This window comes from Saccopteryx leptura, chromosome 2 (assembly GCF_036850995.1).
Source record: "Saccopteryx leptura isolate mSacLep1 chromosome 2, mSacLep1_pri_phased_curated, whole genome shotgun sequence".
Classification (NCBI taxonomy): domain Eukaryota; kingdom Metazoa; phylum Chordata; class Mammalia; order Chiroptera; family Emballonuridae; genus Saccopteryx; species Saccopteryx leptura.
The window spans coordinates 23113417-23135017 of record NC_089504.1 but is presented as its reverse complement, the minus strand read 5'-3'; the positions used below and the strand labels follow the sequence as shown (position 1 = coordinate 23135017).

The 21601-nt window shown below is 41.7% G+C and overlaps 1 protein-coding gene across 1 annotated transcript in view; it reads left to right on the top strand.

The window, feature by feature from the left end:
* The window catches only part of UGCG (UDP-glucose ceramide glucosyltransferase), a 42170-nt gene that overhangs the window by 11005 nt on the left and 9564 nt on the right, over positions 1–21601 (top strand). Inside the window, exon 2 of the mRNA XM_066367433.1 lies at positions 12856–12997. Coding sequence (XP_066223530.1) covers positions 12856–12997 — 142 coding nt within the window. The remainder of the gene's footprint in view (positions 1–12855; positions 12998–21601) is intronic.

Genomic DNA, 21601 nt, shown 5'->3' with positions numbered 1-21601 from the left:
CTTGGCTGTCGGGCCTGTGCTGGGGTGGGTGTGGCGATATCGCTGCGGACAAAACAGAACTGGAAGCCTTCAGAATATCTCCATACTACAAAGTGGTATTGTTTGGATTACATAGTAAACAGTAATTACTTTGTACGTTGTACCCTACCTGTACTTTTGTATGTTGTACCTGTGGAAGTTATCTTACCTGTCCGCTCTGCTCTGAGGGTGACAGCCTCTCCCTCTAGCAGAGCCAAGTGAAGGGGGATCGTTGTGGCTGCAGAATCCAGCATGGGGTTTTTTTTTGGTTTGGTTTCTTTTTTTTTGACAGACACAGTGAGAGAGTCAGAGAGAGGGACAGATAGGGACAGACAGGGAGAGAGATGAGAAGCATCAGTTCTTCATTGAGGCACCTTCATTGTTCATTAAATGTTTTCTCCTATGTGCCTTGATGGCGGGGGTGGGGGGTGGAGAGGTCTCCAGCAGAGTTAGTGACCCCTTGCTCAGTCAAACTAGCGACTCCACGCTCAAGCTGATGACCTCAGGGTTTCAAACCTGGGTCTTCTGCATCCCAGTCCGACGCTCTGTGCACTGCACCTTCGCCTGGTGAGGCCACAATCCGACGTTTTGAGTCAGACTCTGAAGACAAGAGTTAAGAGAGGCCAGGATTGTGCAGAACCTCTGTGTTAGGGTTAAATTAGCCCCTGTAAAACTCATATTCCCCTCACCCAAACGTTTTGTAAAGATAGAGTTAATTTGCTTGCTATTCTCTCTCCCAACAGCTGCCTGGCTTTCTCTTTGAAATGTAGCAAAGCTCGACTTGGGGAGGAACCTGGCCATTGGGGGAGCTTTAAATCACAATAGCTGTTTGTGAAAGCAGGCTCACAGACTCGGGCCCCCAGCTGTTACTGGGACACTGACCTCTTGGCTGTCTTCAGGATTTACCAAGGATACCCAAGTCTGTGCTACATCAAAGAACTTGTGTTTCTGCAGCAGAATTCATTTTGTTAAGATAGTAACTAAGGCACAAGCACCATCATATGCTAATCTAAGTTTGCCCAGGTGCACGAACCCCCATGCCAGCAAATTCCCTCTATCTAAGGCCCCCTCCTGCAGTTCGGGACTGACACCCTTTGGTCTCAGTCTGTTTGCGCCCAAGCGATTTTTAAAATAAAATTGCCTTTTGAAACACACCAGCCTCATGTTTTCGGATCATCCCGTGGTTTCTGCCTTTCACTCAGCCCAGCTGACCACCCATCTCATAGTTTGAAAGGAGTTTAAAAAAAGGAAAAAAAAGTAACAGGTCCTTTTCAGTAGATAATTTATAAAATTTAATGTTTCTCCTACATTTTTGGGTGATGTCTATAGAACTTTAAATTGGTTCCTAAACAGTTGGTGTAATATATATATATATATATATATATATATATATATATATATTTTTTTTTTTTTTTTTTTTTTTTTTTTTACAGGGACAGAGAGAGGGATAGATAGGGACAGACAGACAGGACACGGAGAGAGATGAGAAGCATCAATCATCAGTTTTTTGTTGCGACACCTTAGTTGTTCATTGATTGCTTTCTCATATGTGCCTTGACCACAGGCCTTCAGCATACCGAGCAACCCCTTGCTTGAGCCAGCGACCTTGGGCTCAAGCTGGTGAGCTTTGCTCAAACCAGATGAGCCCATGCTGCTCAAGCTGGCAACCTCGGGGTCTTGAACCTGGGTCTTCCACATCCCAGTCCAACGCTCTATCCACTGCGCCACCGCCTGGTCAGGCAGTTGGTGTAATATTAACTTTGACTATAATTTTACCATAAATACTGGATGTAATTGGATTGGAATTTTGTGTTAAATGTGTTTTCTGCCATGTTTTTTACTTTTTAAACCATCATTTGGGGCTTTTGATGATTCCCCTCCTCCCCTCTAAATCTTTAACACACAAGAGTTGGTTTTATTTATTTACTTATTTTTTTAGGAAACACCAACATAATGGCCTAAAACTTAAATATATATGAATCTTTAATGTATGGATTTCTAGTTCTTCCATTTTAGCATATAAGTCTCATCAGTGTGCAACATCTCTAATTCTCTTATCAGAACTCTGATAATTCAGAGAAGTTACATTTGGTGGAAAATTGTCCTTAAAATTAGCGGAGTTATTACTATTTTTTTAATTACCAATAACAGCTGTGTTTACTTTGTGGCTGAATCTCATTCGTTTCTCACAACAGCTTTGTGATGTAGGTATTTTTATGTACATTTAAAAAACAAACACACAACACTTGGGGGTAAAGAAGTAACTTGCCCACAGCTAACACAGCTGTTAAGCGGGTGTAGAAATCCAGGCAGTCTGCCCTCAGCCCGGGCCCTTCAACCTTCGGAATAAACTGCCAGCGAGGATCTGAAAATAACCCCGGAAGTAATCCGTGGGGATGGGCTATCTGGATAGGCATTTCTGCAATTGCTCCAAGGTCCTGATTATTGGCAGCATTTAGATACCTGTGGAGAGAGCCCCGTCCTCATTCTCTCCTATACTCTTCCCCATTCTCACACCTCCTCTGTGTTTCTTCACAGGCTTCTGATTTCCATTCCATCCCATAACTGCTGATCTTTCTAAGAGTTTCCACCTCAGTCCTCAAATCCTCCGGTGATCTAGGCTTTCTAGGTCTCTGGGTCACAACCTGCTGTCTGAGTCACAACCCTAGAGATTCTGATTGAATTGTCTGGGCATCAGAATTTTTTTTTTTAAACTCCACAAGTGATTTTCCTTTGCGCGGTCAAGGTTGAGAGCAGCTCCCCTCGGCTGTTCGTCCACAGTGGCAGCCCTCACCTCTTGGCTGCATTTGATTTTCCATCTAGCCCAGGACACGCAAGTCATCACTTCATTATCTTGCCCTACTTCATATCAGTCTGCCCTCTGATCTTGAGCCCGTCTCATGATTTACAGCGTCTGTACTTTCAGAGTCCCGCAGACGGTGACCGTGCAGCCCTGTGGGCTGGTAACACTGCACATTCACGGTCTCGGGTCTCAGCCAGGCCCACAGTGTCGCCTGCCGACTTTCGTTCTGAATTGAGCTCCGTCACCCATTACCTGCAGGACCTCTTCTAAACCTTCGCTGTTCTACCTCATGTTTGTCAGAGTACCAGAACCTTCACAGTTCTACCCTCATGTTTGTCAGAGTACCAGAACTCCCCTACTTCACACTGTGGATCCTGGCATGACATTAATTATTTTTTAATTGAATTTTTTTTTTTTTTTTACAGAGACAGAGATTGAGTCAGAGAATGGGATAGACAGGGACAGACAGACAGGAACGGAGAGAGATGAGAAGCATTAATCATTAGTTTTTCATTGCGCGTTGCAACACCTTAGTTGCTCATTGATTGCCTTCTCATATGTGCCTTGACTGCGGACCTTCAGCAGATGGAGTAACAACCTTGGGTTCAAGCTGGTGGGCTTTTTGCTCAAACCAGATGAGCCTGCGCTCAAGCTGGCGACCTCGGGGTCTCGAACCTGGGTCTTCTGCATCCCAGTCCGACGCTCTATTCACTGCGCCACCGCCTGGTCAGGCCTAATTGAATTTATTGAGGTGACACTGGTTAACAAAACTAGACAGGTTTCAGTTACCCAGTTCTACAACACATCTCTGTACACTGCATTGTGGGTTCACCTATCAGTCAAGTCTTTCTCTCACCATTCATCCCCCTGTGTCCTCTTCCACCTTGGCCCCCTCCGCAGACACTGTCTGTTGTCTGTGTGAATTTTATCTCTTTTTTTCCTTTTCTTTTTTCTCAGTCTTTCCAGCCCCTTCAACACCCCCCGCCGCCAGCTGTCAGCCTGCCCTGCCCTCTATGAGTGATGCTACTCATGGGATTCCATGTCTGCCTGAAATCCTGTGGTACTTGTCTTTCTCTGACTGGCTTATTTCACTTAACATAGTTCTCTCCAGGTTCATCCATGCTGTCACAAAGGATAAAATTTCTTTCTTTCTTTTCTTTTTTTTTTTTTCCTGTATTTTTCTGAAGCCGGAAACGGGGAGAGACAGTCAGACAGACTCCCGCATGCGCCCAACCGGGATCCACCCAGGACGCCCACCAGGGGGCGATGCTCTGCCCCTCCGGGGCGTCGCTTTGTTGCGACCAGAGCCACTCTAGCGCCTGAGGCAGAGGCCAAGGAGCCATCCCCAGCGCCCGGGCCATCTTTGCTCCAGTGGAGCCTTGGCTGCGGGAGGGGAAGAGACAGAGAGGAAGGAGAGGGGGAGGGGTGGAGAAGCAGATGGGCGCTTCTCCTGTGTGCCCTGGCCGGGAATTGAACCCAGGACTTCTGCATGCCAGGCCAACGCTCTACCACTGAGCCAACCGGCCAGGGCCAAATTTCTTTCTTTTTAATGGTGGCATAGTATTCTATTGGGTATTACCTCTCCTTTTTTTTTTTTTTACCTTTTAACTAGCTCTTTTCCCTTACCATGTATACTCAAGTATTAAAAGTTAAAAATAATTACAGGTTACACTGGAAACCCCTTCTTCATCTAGTTAGTCTTTGGCCCCTTTACTCACTGTCAGGTTTCAGGAGAAACTAGTGTTTATTCACTTACTACTACTCACCTCCCGGTCATGTATTTCTGAACCTATTTTTATCTACCTACCCCTGCCCAAGGTGCTGTGAAGGTTACCAGGTACATAGTCTAGTGGACATTCCAGTTTTTGTCTTGATATTCAATGTTGTTCTTTCCTGAACTCTTCCAAAACAAAAGAGCCTAGCCAGATAAGTCCTTCTGTGACTTAACTTTCTTCCTATCTTTCTACTTCTCTGGTCACTTGCTTACTCTTAGGCTTCTTCATACAATACCGGTTCTGTGATAGGTTATATCGATTTGTGGCCACCTGCTAATGACGTGTTATACCTAAGAGTCTTAGGTATATACCAAATTGTAGAGAGCTCTTGTATTTTTATCTCTAGACTAACCATACCTTCTGAGCTCTAAATATCTATTTATTCATTCTTCATTTACTCAGTTTTTAAAAATTAAGAACATACTGTGTATATCATTGCTTTGCTGAACCCTGGAGAATTATTATAGTATGTCTTCAGGTGTGGTTCATTGCTAGCCTACATCAGAATCATTTGGGATGTTTACACAAATGCATATTCATGGGCTCTGCAACTGGTCCATTAAATTATGATTTCTCCCTATGGGCACTCTGCATACTAATTGTTGAAAAACAGTAGTCTTCTGGATAAGAGACATTGCCACTTGATGTCTTAATTGTAACTTGGGTGTTCTCAGAATAATGCTTGTCACTGCCTCCCATCTCTTGTGCCCAGATGTTACCAAGGGCACCACTAGTTAACCTCAACCCGAACCTGAGTCATTTACGTTCACCCCTCATTCTCCACTCCCCTCATTGCCCATTGGCCAGGACCCATGAATTCTGAATTCTTACTTTCTCGTTTCATTTCCTTGCTACCTTTGTGCACCTGTCTTTATCTTTTGGACCTTTATAATGTTTTCCCTTGCCTCCCATCTCCCCGCCTCTACTTTATTCTCCTAACTTCTGTGAATACAAAAATGACCCTTCTTCCTTCCTGATAGTCTTTCATGGTAATGTCTTGCCTATTGGAGGAACTATAATCCTTTTCAGCCCGGTTCAGTGAAGTAAGGGAAGAGTTTATTTAGCAGAGATGAGTCTTAAAGCAATGCTTCTCAAGCTTGCATGTGCCTGTGAGTCACTTGGAGGTCTGTTAAAATGCAGGTTCTGTTTCAGTAGTTCTAGGGGTGCGGCCCAGAGTGAACTTCTAGCCCGCTTCCAGGGGATGCCAGGGCCGCTGGTCCGCAGACCACACTTGGAGTATGTAAGTCTTAAAGGACCACCTCCTAGGAAAAGGTAGATGCTTCCTTTCCCCAGTCGCAAAGTGGTCTGAACCTAGAGTCTGTATCACACTGCATTGATAGAACCTTGTATAGAAGTTGCTTCTTTCTGTGCTAGATAGAGGTGGTCGACGCACGTGTGAGAACCACATCCAGTCTAAACACATGAAAATGCTGTGATGTTCACACACACACAGATACACACACAAACACACATTTACACTCACACTCACACACTCTCTCTCATGGCTTGAAAATAAAGGAAAATCTCCAGGCCCCAGAAATGAAGAGGGAGCTCAAAGCAGTGAGTTGGCCACACCTGCTAATTTTAATCCCAGTGATGGTTCTGACTTGGATTCTAATTATTGATTTTTCTTTTTCATATTATCATATTATTATTGATTATATTTCTCTGGTTCTTCGCATGCCTGGTGATTTTTTATTAGCTGTCAGGCGTTCTGCATTTAACTTTGCCGGCTGCTGGCTAGTTTTATATTTCTGGACTTGGACTCCATCTCTTTGTTTCAGGGGTATCTGCTGGGCTCTGCCCGGGTTTCCCTTCCCTGTACCCTGGCCTGGGAATGATCTCCAAGCAGTAAGCGGGGTACTTGGAGGGCTCACCTCATTTATTTTCCGAGTCTTAGGAATCACTATCCCTCTTTACCTGATAGCAGATATCTTAAAAACAATTGTTTCCTATATTTTGTTTGATTTTTAAAAATGGTCTCAGGTTTGAGAGTAAACAGTCCGTTTCTTCATCTCGTCCAAAAGTTGAAGTGCTGGGTGGTGGGAGGGAGGAGCCAGAGTTTTGGTCCTTATGTAACGACAGAAACAAGACTGCAGACTGTGTGATGGCCAAACACTGGAAACATCCCAAATGTCCACGGACAGAAAGGAGATAAGTGCAGTGGATTAATACAAGAAATAACCGTGCTGTAGCGAGAGGGAACGAACTATCACGAAATGTAACCACAAAGACGAATCTCATAAACAGATACATCCTATGGGGTTCCATTTAGACAAAATTTTAAAACCAGCACAATTAGTCTATGGTGTTAGAAGGCAAGATAGTGGTTACCCTTCAGGGGAGTAAGTAGAAGGGGGGCTCCTGGGGTTCTGGGAACACTGGTTCTTGATCTGGGTACTGGTAACATGGACGTTTCACTTTGAGTTGTATACGTATATGTGACTTTATGTATGTTATACATCAATTAAAAGTGCTCCCCCACCCCCCACCCCCAAAAGGGGAAAAAAACGGTCAGGGCAGTAAGCCAAATTCACAACAGGAAGGTAGAATGGGATTCCCAGTGTAGCTGTAACCTGAAACTGAGGGAGTGCTGTGCCCAGGATCCCACCTGGTCTGGTCTGAGGCTAGAAATGGGCGCCCAGGAGAGATCGGTGCCCTGTGTGGGTGCAGTGAGCCCAGTTCACACTGGGTAGGTAATGCAGAAACCGTGACCTGGGAGACTTAAACAGAAGGATTCTTGGAAAGCAGTGAACCTTGTAGGGCCCTGTCAGAGCCACTCATAAAACTGGCCAATTAGAAGGGCGGCACCACTATGGCCACTCTTAAGCTACCAGGCAAATGGTACTATCATCAATTCTCTCTCTCTCTCTCTCTCTCTCTCTTTTTTAAATTGAGAGGTGGGGAGGCAGAGAGACAGATTCCAACATGTGCCCCAACTGGGATCCACCCACCCAGCAAGCCCTTTACTGGGAGATGTCTGCCCATCTGGGGCAAGGCCGTGGTGCCACCATCCTCAGCGTGCAGGGGTCAGCTTGTTTGAATGGCTGCAGGTGGGGGGTGTAGAGAGGGAGGGGAGGAAGGGGGAGAAGCGGATGAGGGCTTATCATCAATTCTCTGCACCATGACCCTGAAGAGGGCTCCACTGCTGTTGGTGAGTCAGAATGAGTCTCTGATAAAATAATGCATGCTTGATATCAAAAGTTCTCAAGGAAGATGAAGCATATCTGTGTTAGCATTCAAAGTGAAATGTCTTTATGAAGAGGGGAAGAAAGGAGAAACAGGATCAGCCTTTGACTGTTTAGCACTGTTTAAGCTATCCTCCTCTTTCATCTAAAACCATGCCAAATGCAGTACGTCAGTGGGCGAGGTTTCTCTGTAATTGGTCGTCACCGCACCTGCCCGTTCTGGGGCAGTTTAATCATTCAGTGGGACCAAGAGATAAAAATTCTCAGACTCTTCCATGACATCTTGTCTTTGCATCTCATTCTCTCTGGGCTGCATTATGGATAGTTTCTTTAAATCCAAGTTTCCATTCTCCAGTTCTCTTTTAATTTGGCAATCTCTTGTTTTACTATCTGTTGAGTTTATAATGTCAGTGATCTTAACTTTCACTTCTAGACATTGTGTGGTTCTTTTCATATACTCATGGTCACATATGATGGTCTCTCTCATTCCATCTCGTGGGTTTCGTTCAAGCAACACAGGAAGTTTGCATCCTGGGTTCCAAGCCATGTGGTTAGGTGTTCTCCAGAGACTTTTTCCTTGTATTCCTCTTTACTCAAGACTGAGTTCAGAGGGGAATTCGGGGGAGAGGGGATGCAATCGAGGCAACACTAGAATCTATGTAAACACAATAAATTAAAAAAAAAAAAAGACTGAGTTCAAGCCTGACCTAGTGGTTGACCTGGGATGCTGAGGACCCACATTCGAAACCTCAAGGTCATTGGCTTGAGGGTGGGATCATAGACATGACCTCATGGTTGCTGGCTTGAAGCCCACGGTTGCTGGCTTGAGCAAGGGGTCACTGGCTTGGCTGGAGCCCCCCCCCCCCAGTCAATAGGAGAAAGCAATCACTGAATAACTAAGGTGCTGCAACTATGAGTTGATGCTTCTTATCTTCCTTCCTCTCTGTCTCTCTCAAAAGAAAGACTGAGTCCAAGATAGGCAGCATCCCCATCTTTTCTCTGTGGGCCAGAATTTTTCCACTTTGTTTTTCAGGAATTTCATATTTACACAAGGTTCTTGGGACAGATTTTCTATGATTCTTGTCTCAGGTTTGTCACCATCTCTAGGTCATTCTAACAGTTGGCCCCAGGGCAAGCAACGGCTACAGCACTCACTGACTTACAGGTGTCTCCTTTCTGTCTGGAGGCTACCCTTTATTTCCTCAACAGTTCAGTCATGTATTTGAAAGTATGCTTTTAGTGTACTTGTATTTAAAAAGAGGGAAGAAAAGTATAAATATTATACAAGGATTTCTATACAGAGTGGGGCAAAAGTAGGCTTACAGTTCTTCTGGAAAATAATATTATATATATAATAATAATAACTACAATAAAAATAAATTACTGAGCCTGACTGGTGGTGGTGCAGTGGATAGAGTGTCGACCTGGGACAGTAAGGTCCCAGGTTTAAAACCCTAAGGTCTCTAGCTTAAGTGTGGGGTTGCCGGCTGGAGCGGGGGGGGGGTGAGGGTTCATCAACATGATTCCAAGGTCAATGACTTGAGCTCAAAGGTCACTGGCTCAGTTTGAGTCCCCCCCCCCATGAAAGCACATATGAGAAGCAATCAGTGAACAACTAAAGTGATGCAACTACGAGTTAATGCTTCTCTCTCTCTCTCTCTCTCTCTCTCTCTTAAATAAGTAGATAGATAAATTAGTGATCATGTACTTGGATGGCCTGGCAATGTCAAATTGCTACGAAAGTTTCTTAAGTCCTTCCTCTCTATTCCTTCTTCTGGCAGACCAGTTAAAAGCACCTCGTGTGCAGGACCGCACTGAGCAGCACTGCTGTAGGTGCTGCTCCACTGTGTTGGGCATTTGCAGTTTTAGATTTGAAATCGATACACCATCTTTTAACCCTTTGAGTAGTGAGTTTTTACATGCTCGCTGACCCCCAGGAGTGAGGGAGTGAGTTTCTTTTCAAAAAATGAAATTAGTTACAGTTTTATTAACTAAAAATGTTTGTTGGCTAACCAATTTATGGAAACAAGAAGAACATACATTTACCTCTTTTTAATGTTGCCTTGTGTACGATCGTACTCTGGATGGTCAGGAGGCACGAGGACATACATGAACGTTCTTACTACTCAAAGGGTTAAATTCCATGTTGGTTTAGATTTCTTTCCATTGTAGGTAACCTGTTTTCTTTCTGCAGAGATGTGTGTTTGTATGGACTTACTATGTAGTACATCCCCGCCTTAATTAGCTGGGAGCAAGCCTATGGCTGACTGCTCTGGATGACAGTACTGGTGTACCTCCATGAATCATGCATACATTAATAGTGTTTCATTGCAGTGTTATTTATAAGAGCCAAGATTTGGAAGCAGCATGGCTGCCCATCAATAGATGAGTGGACAAAAAAACTGTAGTACATTTACATAATGGAATACTATGCAGCCATAAAAAGGAAAATATTATCTTTTGCAACAGCATGATGGACTTGAAGAGTATTATGTGAAGTGAGCCAGTCAGAAAAGGACAAGTACCATATGATTTCACTTATATGTGGAATCTACTGAACAAAATAAACTAAGGAAATAGAGACTCATAGATACAGAGAACAGACTGACAGCTATCAGAGGTTATGGGGGTTGGCTGTGAAAAGTGAAGGGATTAAACGAAGAAAAAAACTTATAGACACGGACAATAGTGTGGGGATTGCAGGACGGAAAGGGGATGGGGAGGGGGAAGAGGGTAGAGCAGTGACAGATAGAGACTTGACTTGGGGTGGTGAACATACAATGTCATGCCCTGGCCGGTTGGCTCAGCGGTAGAGCGTCGGCCTGCGTGCGGGGGACCCAGGTTCGATTCCCGGCCAGGGCACACAGGAGAAGCGCCCATTTGCTTCTCCACCCCCCCTCCTTCCTCTCTGTCTCTCTCTTCCCCTCTCACAGCCAAGGCTCCATTGGAGCAAAGATGGCCTGGGCGCTGGGGATAGCTCCTTGGCCTCTGCCCCAGGCGCTAGAGTGGTTCTGGTCGCAGCAGAGCGACGCCCCGGAGGGGCAGAGCATCGCCCCCTGGTGGGAAGAGCTGTCGCCCCTGGTGGGCATGCTGGGTGGATCCCGGTCGGGCGCATGCGGGAGTCTGTCTGTCTCTCCCCGTTTCCAGCTTCAGAAAAAAAAAAATACAAAACAAACAAACAAAAAAAACATACAATGTCATATACAGATGATGTGTTGTGGAATAGTGCACCTGAAACCTATATAATTTTATTAACTAATGTCACCCCAATAAACTCAATGAAAAATTAAAGAGTATGTTTCATCAAACCTTGATCTTCTAGAACAGGGGTAGTCAACCTTTTTATACCTACCGCCCACTTTTGTATCTCTGTTAGTAGTAACATTTTCTAACCGCCCACCGGTCCCACAGTAATGGTGATTTATAAAGTAGGGAAGTAACTTTACTTTATAAAATTTATAAAGCAGAGTTACAGCAAGTTAAAGCATATAATAATAATTACTTACCAAGTACTTTGTGTCAGATTTTCACTAAGTTTGGCAGAATAAACCTTTATAAAACAACTTACTATAGTTAAATCTATCTTTTTATTTATATTATACTTTGGATGTTCTGCTACCGCCCACCATGAAAGCTGGAACGCCCACTAGTGGGCGGTAGGGACCAGGTTGACTACCACTGTTCTAGAAGGTCTCATTGGTTGCTTTCCATACTATTAAATTAGGACTGCTATCTAGCTGCCAACCAACAATTGTCACATGCCATTGATTTCACAGATTATAAATATGAAAGAATGTGTGTCTTAAGAAAGCTTGCAGATAGATGGCCTCATGATTGTTCTAGCCTCTGTTGGGAGCTTGGAGACTTGCCTATGAGAAGGAGGGAGGTGCCCTTTGATGACTTCCTTTAGAAACTTTTCCACTCCACTGAGTGACATCTCATTTCTAGATTGTGACAGCCTGACATTAACTGGGGCACATTCTCTCTTTTCTAATGGCATGACTTCCCTCATTAGGAGCCTTGTGCTGCAATACCCCTGGGGTGTACCAGCCCTGAGAACCTTGCTTAACTTCTCTGTACATTGGTGGCACTGGCATATTTTCCAGTGTCATTAATAGACATTTTTCTCATCCCTGAGATTTTTTTTCTTTCTTTCAACCTCACCCTGACCCACCACTGCCCTTTGGAGCTTTTGAATATTGGCAGTTCTGCTAGTGAGCCCATTTTCTTGCTTGCCCTGTAGGCAGCTTGAACTCCTTTCAGTCATGTGTTATCTGGACCATTTGTTATACAGATTTTCCTGGTTACCCTTCCACATTTTTCTGGTGCAGATGATTTCCCCCATAGATTTTATTGTCCTTTGGCCAGTTTGATGGCAGTGAGGGAAGAAGAGCAGTTAATATGTGGTCTAACACTGGTACTCATTTTTTTCACTACATACTTAGTGAATGTCTACTCTATGCCTGGCATGGTCCTGGGCACTCAGGGTACAGCAGTGGACAGCAATCTTCAGTTCTAGCCTTCGTTGGAATGTTCCTTCTGATTCATTCTGGTTTTCCTAAACTGGAAGCTTCCTTGGTTCTTCTTGACTTCATTTTCAGATATCCCTTTAGAAAAATGTTAATTAAAAATAATTTAGTGTCCCTGACTGGTGGCATTAGCCTGTTGTATGAATGGCCTGGGTTTGATTCCCAGTCAGGGTACTCAGGAGAAGTGACCATCTGCTTTTCTTCCCCTCCCTCTCCTCCTTCTCTCCTCTTCCCCACCTGTAACTCAGTTGGTTCAAGCATAGCCCCTGGTACTGAGGATAGCTCCATTGGTCTGAGCGCATCAGCCTCAGGTGCTAAAAATAGCTCGATACTTGAGTACCAGCCCCAGATGGGGTTGCCAGGTGGATCCCTGTCAGGGCGCATGCAGGAGTCTACCTATTCCCTTCCTCTCACTTAAAAAAATAATAATAATAATAATTTAGCTTAGATTTTACTAATTCTTGGTAACTTGGTACATGCTTTGTATAGATTTAGGACTAATGTGTTCTCTAGAAATAATGTATACGTCATTTGCTTTTTAGCCGATTGCACCTCAACAAGAAGGCAACGGACAAACAGCCATATAGCAAGCTTCCAGGCGTGTCACTTCTGAAACCACTGAAAGGAGTGGATCCCAACCTCATCAACAACTTGGAAACATTCTTTGAGTTGGATTATCCCAAAGTAAGTACAGTGTTGTTCTAATTATAAGTGGGCTAGGCCCTGGCTGGGTGTCTCAGTGTGCTTCAGGTCACAGGTTCAATCCCCAGGCAGGGTGCCTACGAAAAGCCATCAGGGAGTGCACAACTAAATGGAACAACAGGTTGATGCTTCTCTCCTTCTCCCTCCCCTTCTGTCTGTCTGTCTCTGTCTCTCTTTCTCTCTCTCTCACCCTCCCCCCCTTTCTCTGTCTCTTCCTTTCCTTCTCCCTCTCCCTGTCCTTCTTCTCTCTTTCACTCAAATCAATGGAAAAATAAGAATAAAGAAATGGCCTGACCAAGCGGTGGCGCAGTGGATAGAGTGTCGGACTGGGATGCGGAAGGACCCAGGTTCGAGACCCCGAGGTTGCCAGCTTGAGCGCGGGCTCATCTGGTGTGAGCAAAAAGCTCACCGGCTTGGACCCAAGGTCGCTGACTCAAGCAAGGGGTTACTCAGTCTGCTGAAGGCCTGTGGTCAAGGCACATATGAGAAAGCAATCAATGAACAACTAAGGTGTTGCAACGAAAAACTGATAATTGATGCTTCTCATCTCTCTTCGTTCCTGTCTGTCTGTCCCTGTCTATCCCTCTCTCTGACTCTCCCACTGTCTCTGAAATAAATAAATAAATATTTAAAAAAAAGAAATAAAGAAATGGGCTACATCATGCTTCTCTCTCTCTCTCGGTAAATACTTAAAGAAGCATTTTGACACTGTATAAGGTGAAGGTATGAAGAACCAATGATGATGTCAACCTAAAAATTTATGCTGTAGGAGCAGGAGTCACAGGACAGAAATGGGGTGAGGGAGGGATGTAGATTCCTTTGCTAACGTCCTGAGTGTTCATCTGGATTAGAAATCTCTTGAGTAAACCTCCTGGAACTCCGCAGTGTTAAGTGCCTGGAGGTTTGGCTATAAAATCTTGTTTCACGGGAGTTCCGTGTGAACAGTAGGAAGAGGAGGAAGCGAGAGTGAAAAAGCGTGTTCCTGGGTCTGAAATGGGAGGCAGGACAGCTAGAACTAAACGGAAATCCCCTTGAACATCTGGCATGAGCCAAGAAGAGGTTATAGTTAGTGGTGAGGTGGGGCTTCACCATACCTCGTTTTCCGTTTCTTTGTTTTTCTCATCTGTTTGTATGATCTGTACACAGTCTCTGTAAATGCAGTGTTAAATTCTCCCTCCACTGGAGAACTTCCAGGGGATGGGACTTTTCTTGAGATGGGAGTATGTATTCTTTTTATCTGTTCCCTTTAGTTTCTTTGGAAAAATTGATATTCCTTGATTTTTGTAGTTAGTTTTCTGCAGCTTTTTAAATTGCCTGTTTGAGACACTGCTTTTGAAAGCGCTTCCTAGTGGCGGTCCATCACTTATGGGAAGGACATTTCTTTACATTTCGATCTGCTTGATTTTCAGTCCAGATTACCTGTCCCTCTGTGACTCTGTTCACTTGCCTTAATTTTTACCCTGATTGCCTCAGTTTTTCGGTAGCATTTGCCACTTAGAGACTCTTTTCCTTTTATTTCTGTAGCCAAAGTAGTGAGAAGGAAGATGATAGGCCACACTTCTCACGATGGCTGGTGTTTATGCTTTTCTTTTTCTCTTAGCCCTTATTTTTCTCAGCACCAATGAGAGGTACAGAAAAGACAGGCATGATAGCCTCAGTGCAGCCCTTATTACGTATATAGACATAGAGTATCATTCAGTTATTTTTTAGTGTTACCACTTTCAGAGTTTTGGAGTCTAGGTATTTAAGCTAATTTGAAACCAAAAAATTATATATATTTTTTTCTAGTTTATGTGTGTTAATATATGTTGAATAACTTTAGAGATCTGAGTTACATGCATAGATTAATTTATCCAGTAAATTAAATAATTTTTAGACGAGATCGGGCGCGTTCAGGGTGGTATGGCCGTAGACTAAATAATTTTTAAAAATAAGGAATGTATTTCTTTAATTCTTGTTTGTATTTTTTTCATTAATTTTGGGAGGGTGACATTTTTTTATTATTATTAATTTTAATGGGGTGACCTTGATAAATCAGGGTGCATATGTTCAGAGAAAACATCTCCGGGTTATTTTGACATTTGATTATGTTGCATACCCATCACCCAAAGTTAGATTGTCTTCAGTTGCCTTCTGTCACCTTCTATCTGATTTTCTTTGTGCCCCTCGCTTCTCTCCCCCCCCCCCCAAGGGTAACATTGTTAATGACAGTAAATGAGTTTCAGGTGTGCAACTTCATAATGCATCCTCTGCATTGTGTGCTCACCCTAAAGTCTAGTCTCCTTCCGTCACCATGCATTAGACCCCCTTTCTCCTCTCCGTCCTTTCCCTCCCTCCTTTCCCCTCTGGTAACCACCACACTGTTGACTGTATCTCTGTGTGTTTATTTTGTTTGTTCATTTGTGTGCTTTTTGTTTTATATCCCACAAATGAATGAAACCATATGATTCTGGTCCTTTTCCATCTGACCTATTTCACTTAACGTAATACTCTCAAGATCCTTCCTATGTTGTTGCAAATAGCAGTATTTTATTTATTTTTATGGCTTAGTTGTACTTGCTCTTTTCTCAAACTCAGCATGCAAAAATTGGCCTTTTTTTAATTCAGGAAGAATTAATATAAATAAAGTTAATTGTAAAATAATCTTTGCAATAAGAAAAATGGAAGTTTTTCAAGCCCCATATTATATGAATTAATACAAAGGAGAATTTATTTTTATGAATGAAAGCATTTTCATTGATTATGAGTAAATCTCAAAGCACAGCTAAGAATCATGAATTTATACTTGTGAAACTTAATCTCACATTTCAATTTTTAACCGTCATCCTACTCTTTTTTCCACTAAAACACTTTTAAGACCTAATCAATGAGATTATACTGCTGAAGCTCTTGTGAGATTCTAGTCGCGGAATTTTAAATGGTTGCAGAAGTTAGTATGGGTTTTAATTGTAGTAAGAGTTTTTAAAAATAACTCCAGGAACATATGTAGCCATTAATTATGAACATTTGGGATGAATCAATAGTTGGTTTCTTATTCTGAATTTTTAAAAATTATAATTCGGGATTATCTCAAGAACTCTAGTTTTCACTTACTTGAATTATGTCACAGGCCTGACCTGTGGTGGCGCAGTGTATAAAGCGTCGACCTGGAAATGCTGAGGTCGCTGGTTCGAAACCCTGGGCTTGCCTGGTCAAGGCACATATGGGAGTTGATGCTTCCAGCTCCTCCCCCCCTTCTCTCTCTCTCTCTGTCTCTCCCTCTCCTCTCTATAAATGAATAAATAAAATAAATAAATAAATAAATAAAAATTAAAAAAAAAAATTATGTCATCAAGCCATTTACATCGATTTAGGAGAAAGTTATTTTGATACTTTTTTATAAAATGAGTAACAGTATATGCAAAGAGTTGTTTTTATTCCTTTTTAGATCACAATTTTATTTTCTAATTATAAAAATATTGTTAGCTGTATAAATAGAAATTTTAGGACCCTAGCTGATTTGCACAGTGTATAGAGTGTCAGCCTGGCGTATGAATGTCCCAGGCTCAATTCCCGGTCAGTGCACACAAGAGAAGTGACCATCTGCTTCTCTCTCCCTCCCTCTCCCCCTTCTCTCCCTCTTTGCCTCCTGCAGCCAGTAGCTTGTTTGAGTGTCAGCCCCAGGCACTGAGGATACCTCGGTTGGTCTAAGTGTGTCAGCCTCATACAATAATAATAGCTCGGTTGATTTGAGCATTGGCCTCCGATGGATCCTTGTTGGGGCACATGCAGGAGTCTATCTCACACTATCTCCCCTCCTCTCACTTAAAAGAAAAGAAATGAAAAAGCAGAGGAAAAGTACAAAGGAATTTTCCTGCAATCTAAAGGAAAATGTCGATTTCACAGCATTTTATTTGCTTTCTAAAAAACCAAACACAAAGGCAGAGGTTCCACAGCAGACTGACGTTAACCACTCACTGAAACGTCACACAAATCTGAATGTGGACAGAAGAGTCGTTTGTCTCACCAAGGACACATGTAGTTGTGAAATGAACATTTGTGTGACTGCCAGGTCCATTGCACTTCACTCTGCATTTTGTCCAGTGTGACCAGTGTTTTACAGAAGTATGAAAATGTTTTCATTCTGAACATAATATTTTCTTCCATTATTTGATTTGGAAACATTTTAGGCCATTTGGGGGGGAAAATGGAACATACGTTGAAATTCTGAAATTTTCTTTATTTATTTTTCAGACAGAGGGACAGATAGGGACAGACAGACAGGAAGGGAGAGAGATTAGAAGCATCAATTCTTCGTTGCGGCACCTTAGTTGTTCATTGATTGTTTTCTCATATGTGCCTTGACCAGGGGGCTACAGCAGACCGAGTGACTCCTTGCTTGAGCCAGTGACCTTGGGCTCAAGCTAGTGAGCCTTGTCAAACCAGATGAGCCTGCGCTCAAGCTGGCAACCTCAGGGTCTCGAACCTGGGTCTTCGCGTCCCAGTCCAACGCTCTATCCACTGTGCCACCGCCTGGTCAGGCCCTGACATTGTATTTCATTTTGGACATGTGTGAAAGTTACTGCTGGTACTTGTTTTGAATTTCTACGTTTAAATTTCAGTGAGATTATTACTATGCACATTAGCTTGAAAGAATTCTGTGATTTCAGTATCTTACAAATCCACCTAATATTGATATGTATTGCTTAATAAAAAAAATTACTCCTTGGGAAAAAATATGTAAGAATGAAAAAGTGATAGAGTTCCTTTTTCATGAAATGGAGAAGTCATTTGTCATCAGCAGAGAAGGCGTTTGAGGAGAGAGGGAGCAGTGGCAGGAAAATTCTGTCATCTGCATCTCGCGCGGTTTGATGGCTTCACTTCAGTGAACTCTGGTCTTACGAGGATTCGCTAAGTTAATGATCAGAGTTATTAACAGAGTTAGGCAGTTGTACTTAGGATTTTTTTCTTCTTTTTTTGCAAACACAGAATTGGTTGAAAACATTACACCTACAGTCAGTGCATGCTTAATTCTTTATTGCCAGTGATGTAGCTATCCTTAAGAGGAAATGTTGTTTCACTGAAGAGTCTTCCAACAGAGGATTAAAGACCAAAAGTGAGATCAGTTATCAAAAGATGAAGCACAATACATGTATGTAATGAACCTAAGTAAGAAAGGTCAGGAACTGTTCAAATAATTTTCAAAAACTGTATAACTTAATTCTTTAAAATTGGTAAGTATTTCATGTTGTCAGAACTTTGAATTCAGAGTGATTTTCTTAAAAAACATTTCCTGCCTCGCATCCATCTTTCACTCAAAAATTACCCTAGAATAAGTGCCATAGTTTAACAAATACATTCATTGCCTACTCTGTGCCAGAGAATGTTCTAGGCATTTGAGGTCTAAGTTCACTCTGTCGCAGAATTTATATTCTATTGTAATCCATATGTTTTAAGATTTTTCTGTAAACATGAGTTATTTTTACATAATTCAAGATGTTCCTACTCAATATGCAGTACAACTGATTAACATATATTAAAATATTTTCAATTTTTAAAAGGATGTTTTATGTTGTTTAGTAAAAACTTTGCATTCCTAATGTCTACAGGGTGAAATCAAAGAAGACATTTTTTTCTAATGTTATTTTTATTAATATTTTTATTCAAAAGCAGAAAAAGCATTCATGATTATTGTGGTTTCAGATATTCAGTTCCTAAATATCAAAGGGCTGAATCATAGTTTGTGGGTTTCTGTACCTCTGTTTCTCAGCCGTTAAGTCATCTCACTGTTGGGGGAAAAGGTGGGGAATTAGTCAGTTTAGCTATTTGTATAGCAGTCTTACTAAAGATTTGACGGAAGTTAACCTTCCTACCTAAAGTCCTCTGGGGTTTATTTCTAGATCCTCTGTATTCATACTGTATTATACTGGAATTTACTATATCCCTTATATCCCTTTCAGATTTATGAAGTAAATGTTTTCTTAAGATATTTGTCAAGTATAGTATTTTAATAAACACTATTGTTGAACATATGTATTTATGCCTAATTCTTTAGAATAGTTTAAAGCATCTGAAAAATTATTATTGTGTGGGCTAAGAAAATCTTTAACCAATTTAATATTTAGTTTTTGCCAATTGTTAGAACCATTTAACTATTCAAATACAGAGAGAGAGAGTCCTAGCAAATAAAATGTTTGATCAAACTGTGAAGACACGGATCTGTGATTATCATAGCTTAAAAATGAAGGTTCCTGGTTTAAAATCTAATACTCGAGAAAACATTTGGAATGCTACCTCCAATTTGGTGTAATTTTCAATATCAGAAACAATTAAGTGGAAGTTATATGTTTTATAATAAAAGTCTGAACATATTTTTGATAATATGAAGATGTTTATTTGCACCTGGGCAAATCAGAAGGTATTAGTTTTTATTTGAAATTAAGTTTAAGGGTGTAATCAATAAAAACAAAAACTTTAAACCTTGAATTTGGATAAAGGTAAACCATGCCTATACCATATACTTCTCAAAAAATTTTGCTATAATCTAATAGGGCTTTCTTTCTTCCCATTAAGTTGTATTTCTAGTACTGTATTTTACAAAGTATTTTTCTGCTGGGAAAAAAGGCTAAAATTAGCTTTTTAATTTTTATTTATGAAATTATATTATTAATAAACATTTCCTTTCACTATATTCACTCATATACCTGTAAAACAGCATAATTTATGAAAGCATTAAAGAAACTATGCTCTGTTTGGATAAAAAGTAACTTTTTAAAGCAAACCTGGCTGAGCAGCTAGCTATAGTAGGAAAGCTAATTGTTTCTCTTACCCTTTAGAACAGGGCTCGGAAACCTATGGCTCGTGAGCCAGGTGTGGCTCATTTGATGACTGCATCTGGCTCACAGACAAATCTTTAATAAAAAAAATAATAACGTTAAAAATATAAAACATTCTCATGTATTACAATCCATTCATTTCCTACCGCTCATGTTCATGGTTGCGGGTGGCTGGAGCCAATCACAGCTGTCCTCCAGGACAACACCAAATTTTTATTGGATGATGCCTAACGTACTCAGGTCGGTGTATGGCTCTCATGGAATTACATTTTAAAATATGTGGCGTTCATGGCTCTCTCAGCCAAAAAGGTTCCCGACCCCTGCTTTAGAAAGTCACTTAACCTTTCTAACCATCATTGTTAAGATCAATGCCTTTTGGCAGCTCACCCAAACATTGCTTTGAAAGTCAAGTTGGGATGATGACTGACACTTTATAAGTTTTAGAGTCATCCCCTGTTGTGAAATTTCAGGGGTATGGCGGGCATGAGGCCTTCCCCCGTCTCAGATTGTTATCTGGTCTCTGGAAACTAGGTGGCTGTAAAGTCAGTTTCAGCCCCTCTTTGAGTGGCAGTTTGGTCAGTCAGTGTTAAAGGTAGATACTGGATAGGATATATGAGAAAACATTTTTTTCGCTTGAAAATTTTTTTTACTTTTATCTTCTTCATGGACATTAGTCCTGTCTCTTTTGTGCTCAGACCACTAATTTCTGTAGTGCCAGTTTTTGCTGAAATACTGTCTATTAGGCTAACAGTAATTATGGTGTTCCAGGGCACTGTAAACATTTTATTTCCACTTTTTGTGTGTGTATGCTTATCAATGGAAGTAGATAAAACTGGCCGTCCCTTTACCCGAGTTAGTCCCTGTATGTTAGACACTTTCAAAGTTGTGTCCTTAGCTCTTTATCTTTTATAACATATAGCTCTGTGGGGTGTGTGTGCGTGCGCAAATAATTAACCTCCCTCTCTGGCTTAAAAATGTCCAACCTGTTTCAGAAAGAGAATATGTAGGAAATTTGTTATTGAATCTGCATGAATTTATCATCACTTAAAAAAAATTACTACTTAGAATACATATCCCACAAAATACTAAAGTAGCGTTTTTATATGTGAAAGCAAACTTTTTTGTAATTTAGTAGTTTACTACATGGTAACTTAGAGCTCAAGATATTATAAACCTGGTTACATGTCAAGGTCAGCCCAGAGGTTCTGGTTCAAAAGTCTGATAACAGGGCCCAGTATTCTCTTTGTAAAAGAGATGTGCCAGGGTAGCTTGAACACCGCTAGTTAAATGCTAAGAAATTACTTCCTTAATTTACTATCAAAGAGTAAGCATAGCATTGGGGGGGGGGGGGAATCCTGAGTATTTTCATATTAAAAATGTAAGCATTCTTTTCAGGATGATACATTTTGAATCAAATCAAATTCTGTCTTATTTCAAAAATTATACAGAAAATTAATCTCACTTTGTCCTGTTCACGTGCAGAGTTTAGCAGAACCCTTGAAACTGACCTTATTGGGATTCAATATGTACTTTATTGCACCTTCATGAAATAGTGTTACGTTCAGAGACAGAGGTCTAGAGTACAGAGGGTGTGTCTGTTCTGTTCCCTTTCCCCAGTGAAGTTCAGTGCCAGGCACCGTGCGAACTTTTAGTCCGTCTTCGGTGGTGAAGGGCACGGCGAAGTTCGAGAGCCGTTTCCTTACCGGGCCTTGCCTCTCTGGGAATGGCAAGGCTTAACTGTGGGCACCACCACTCTCGTCCTGATCACTTC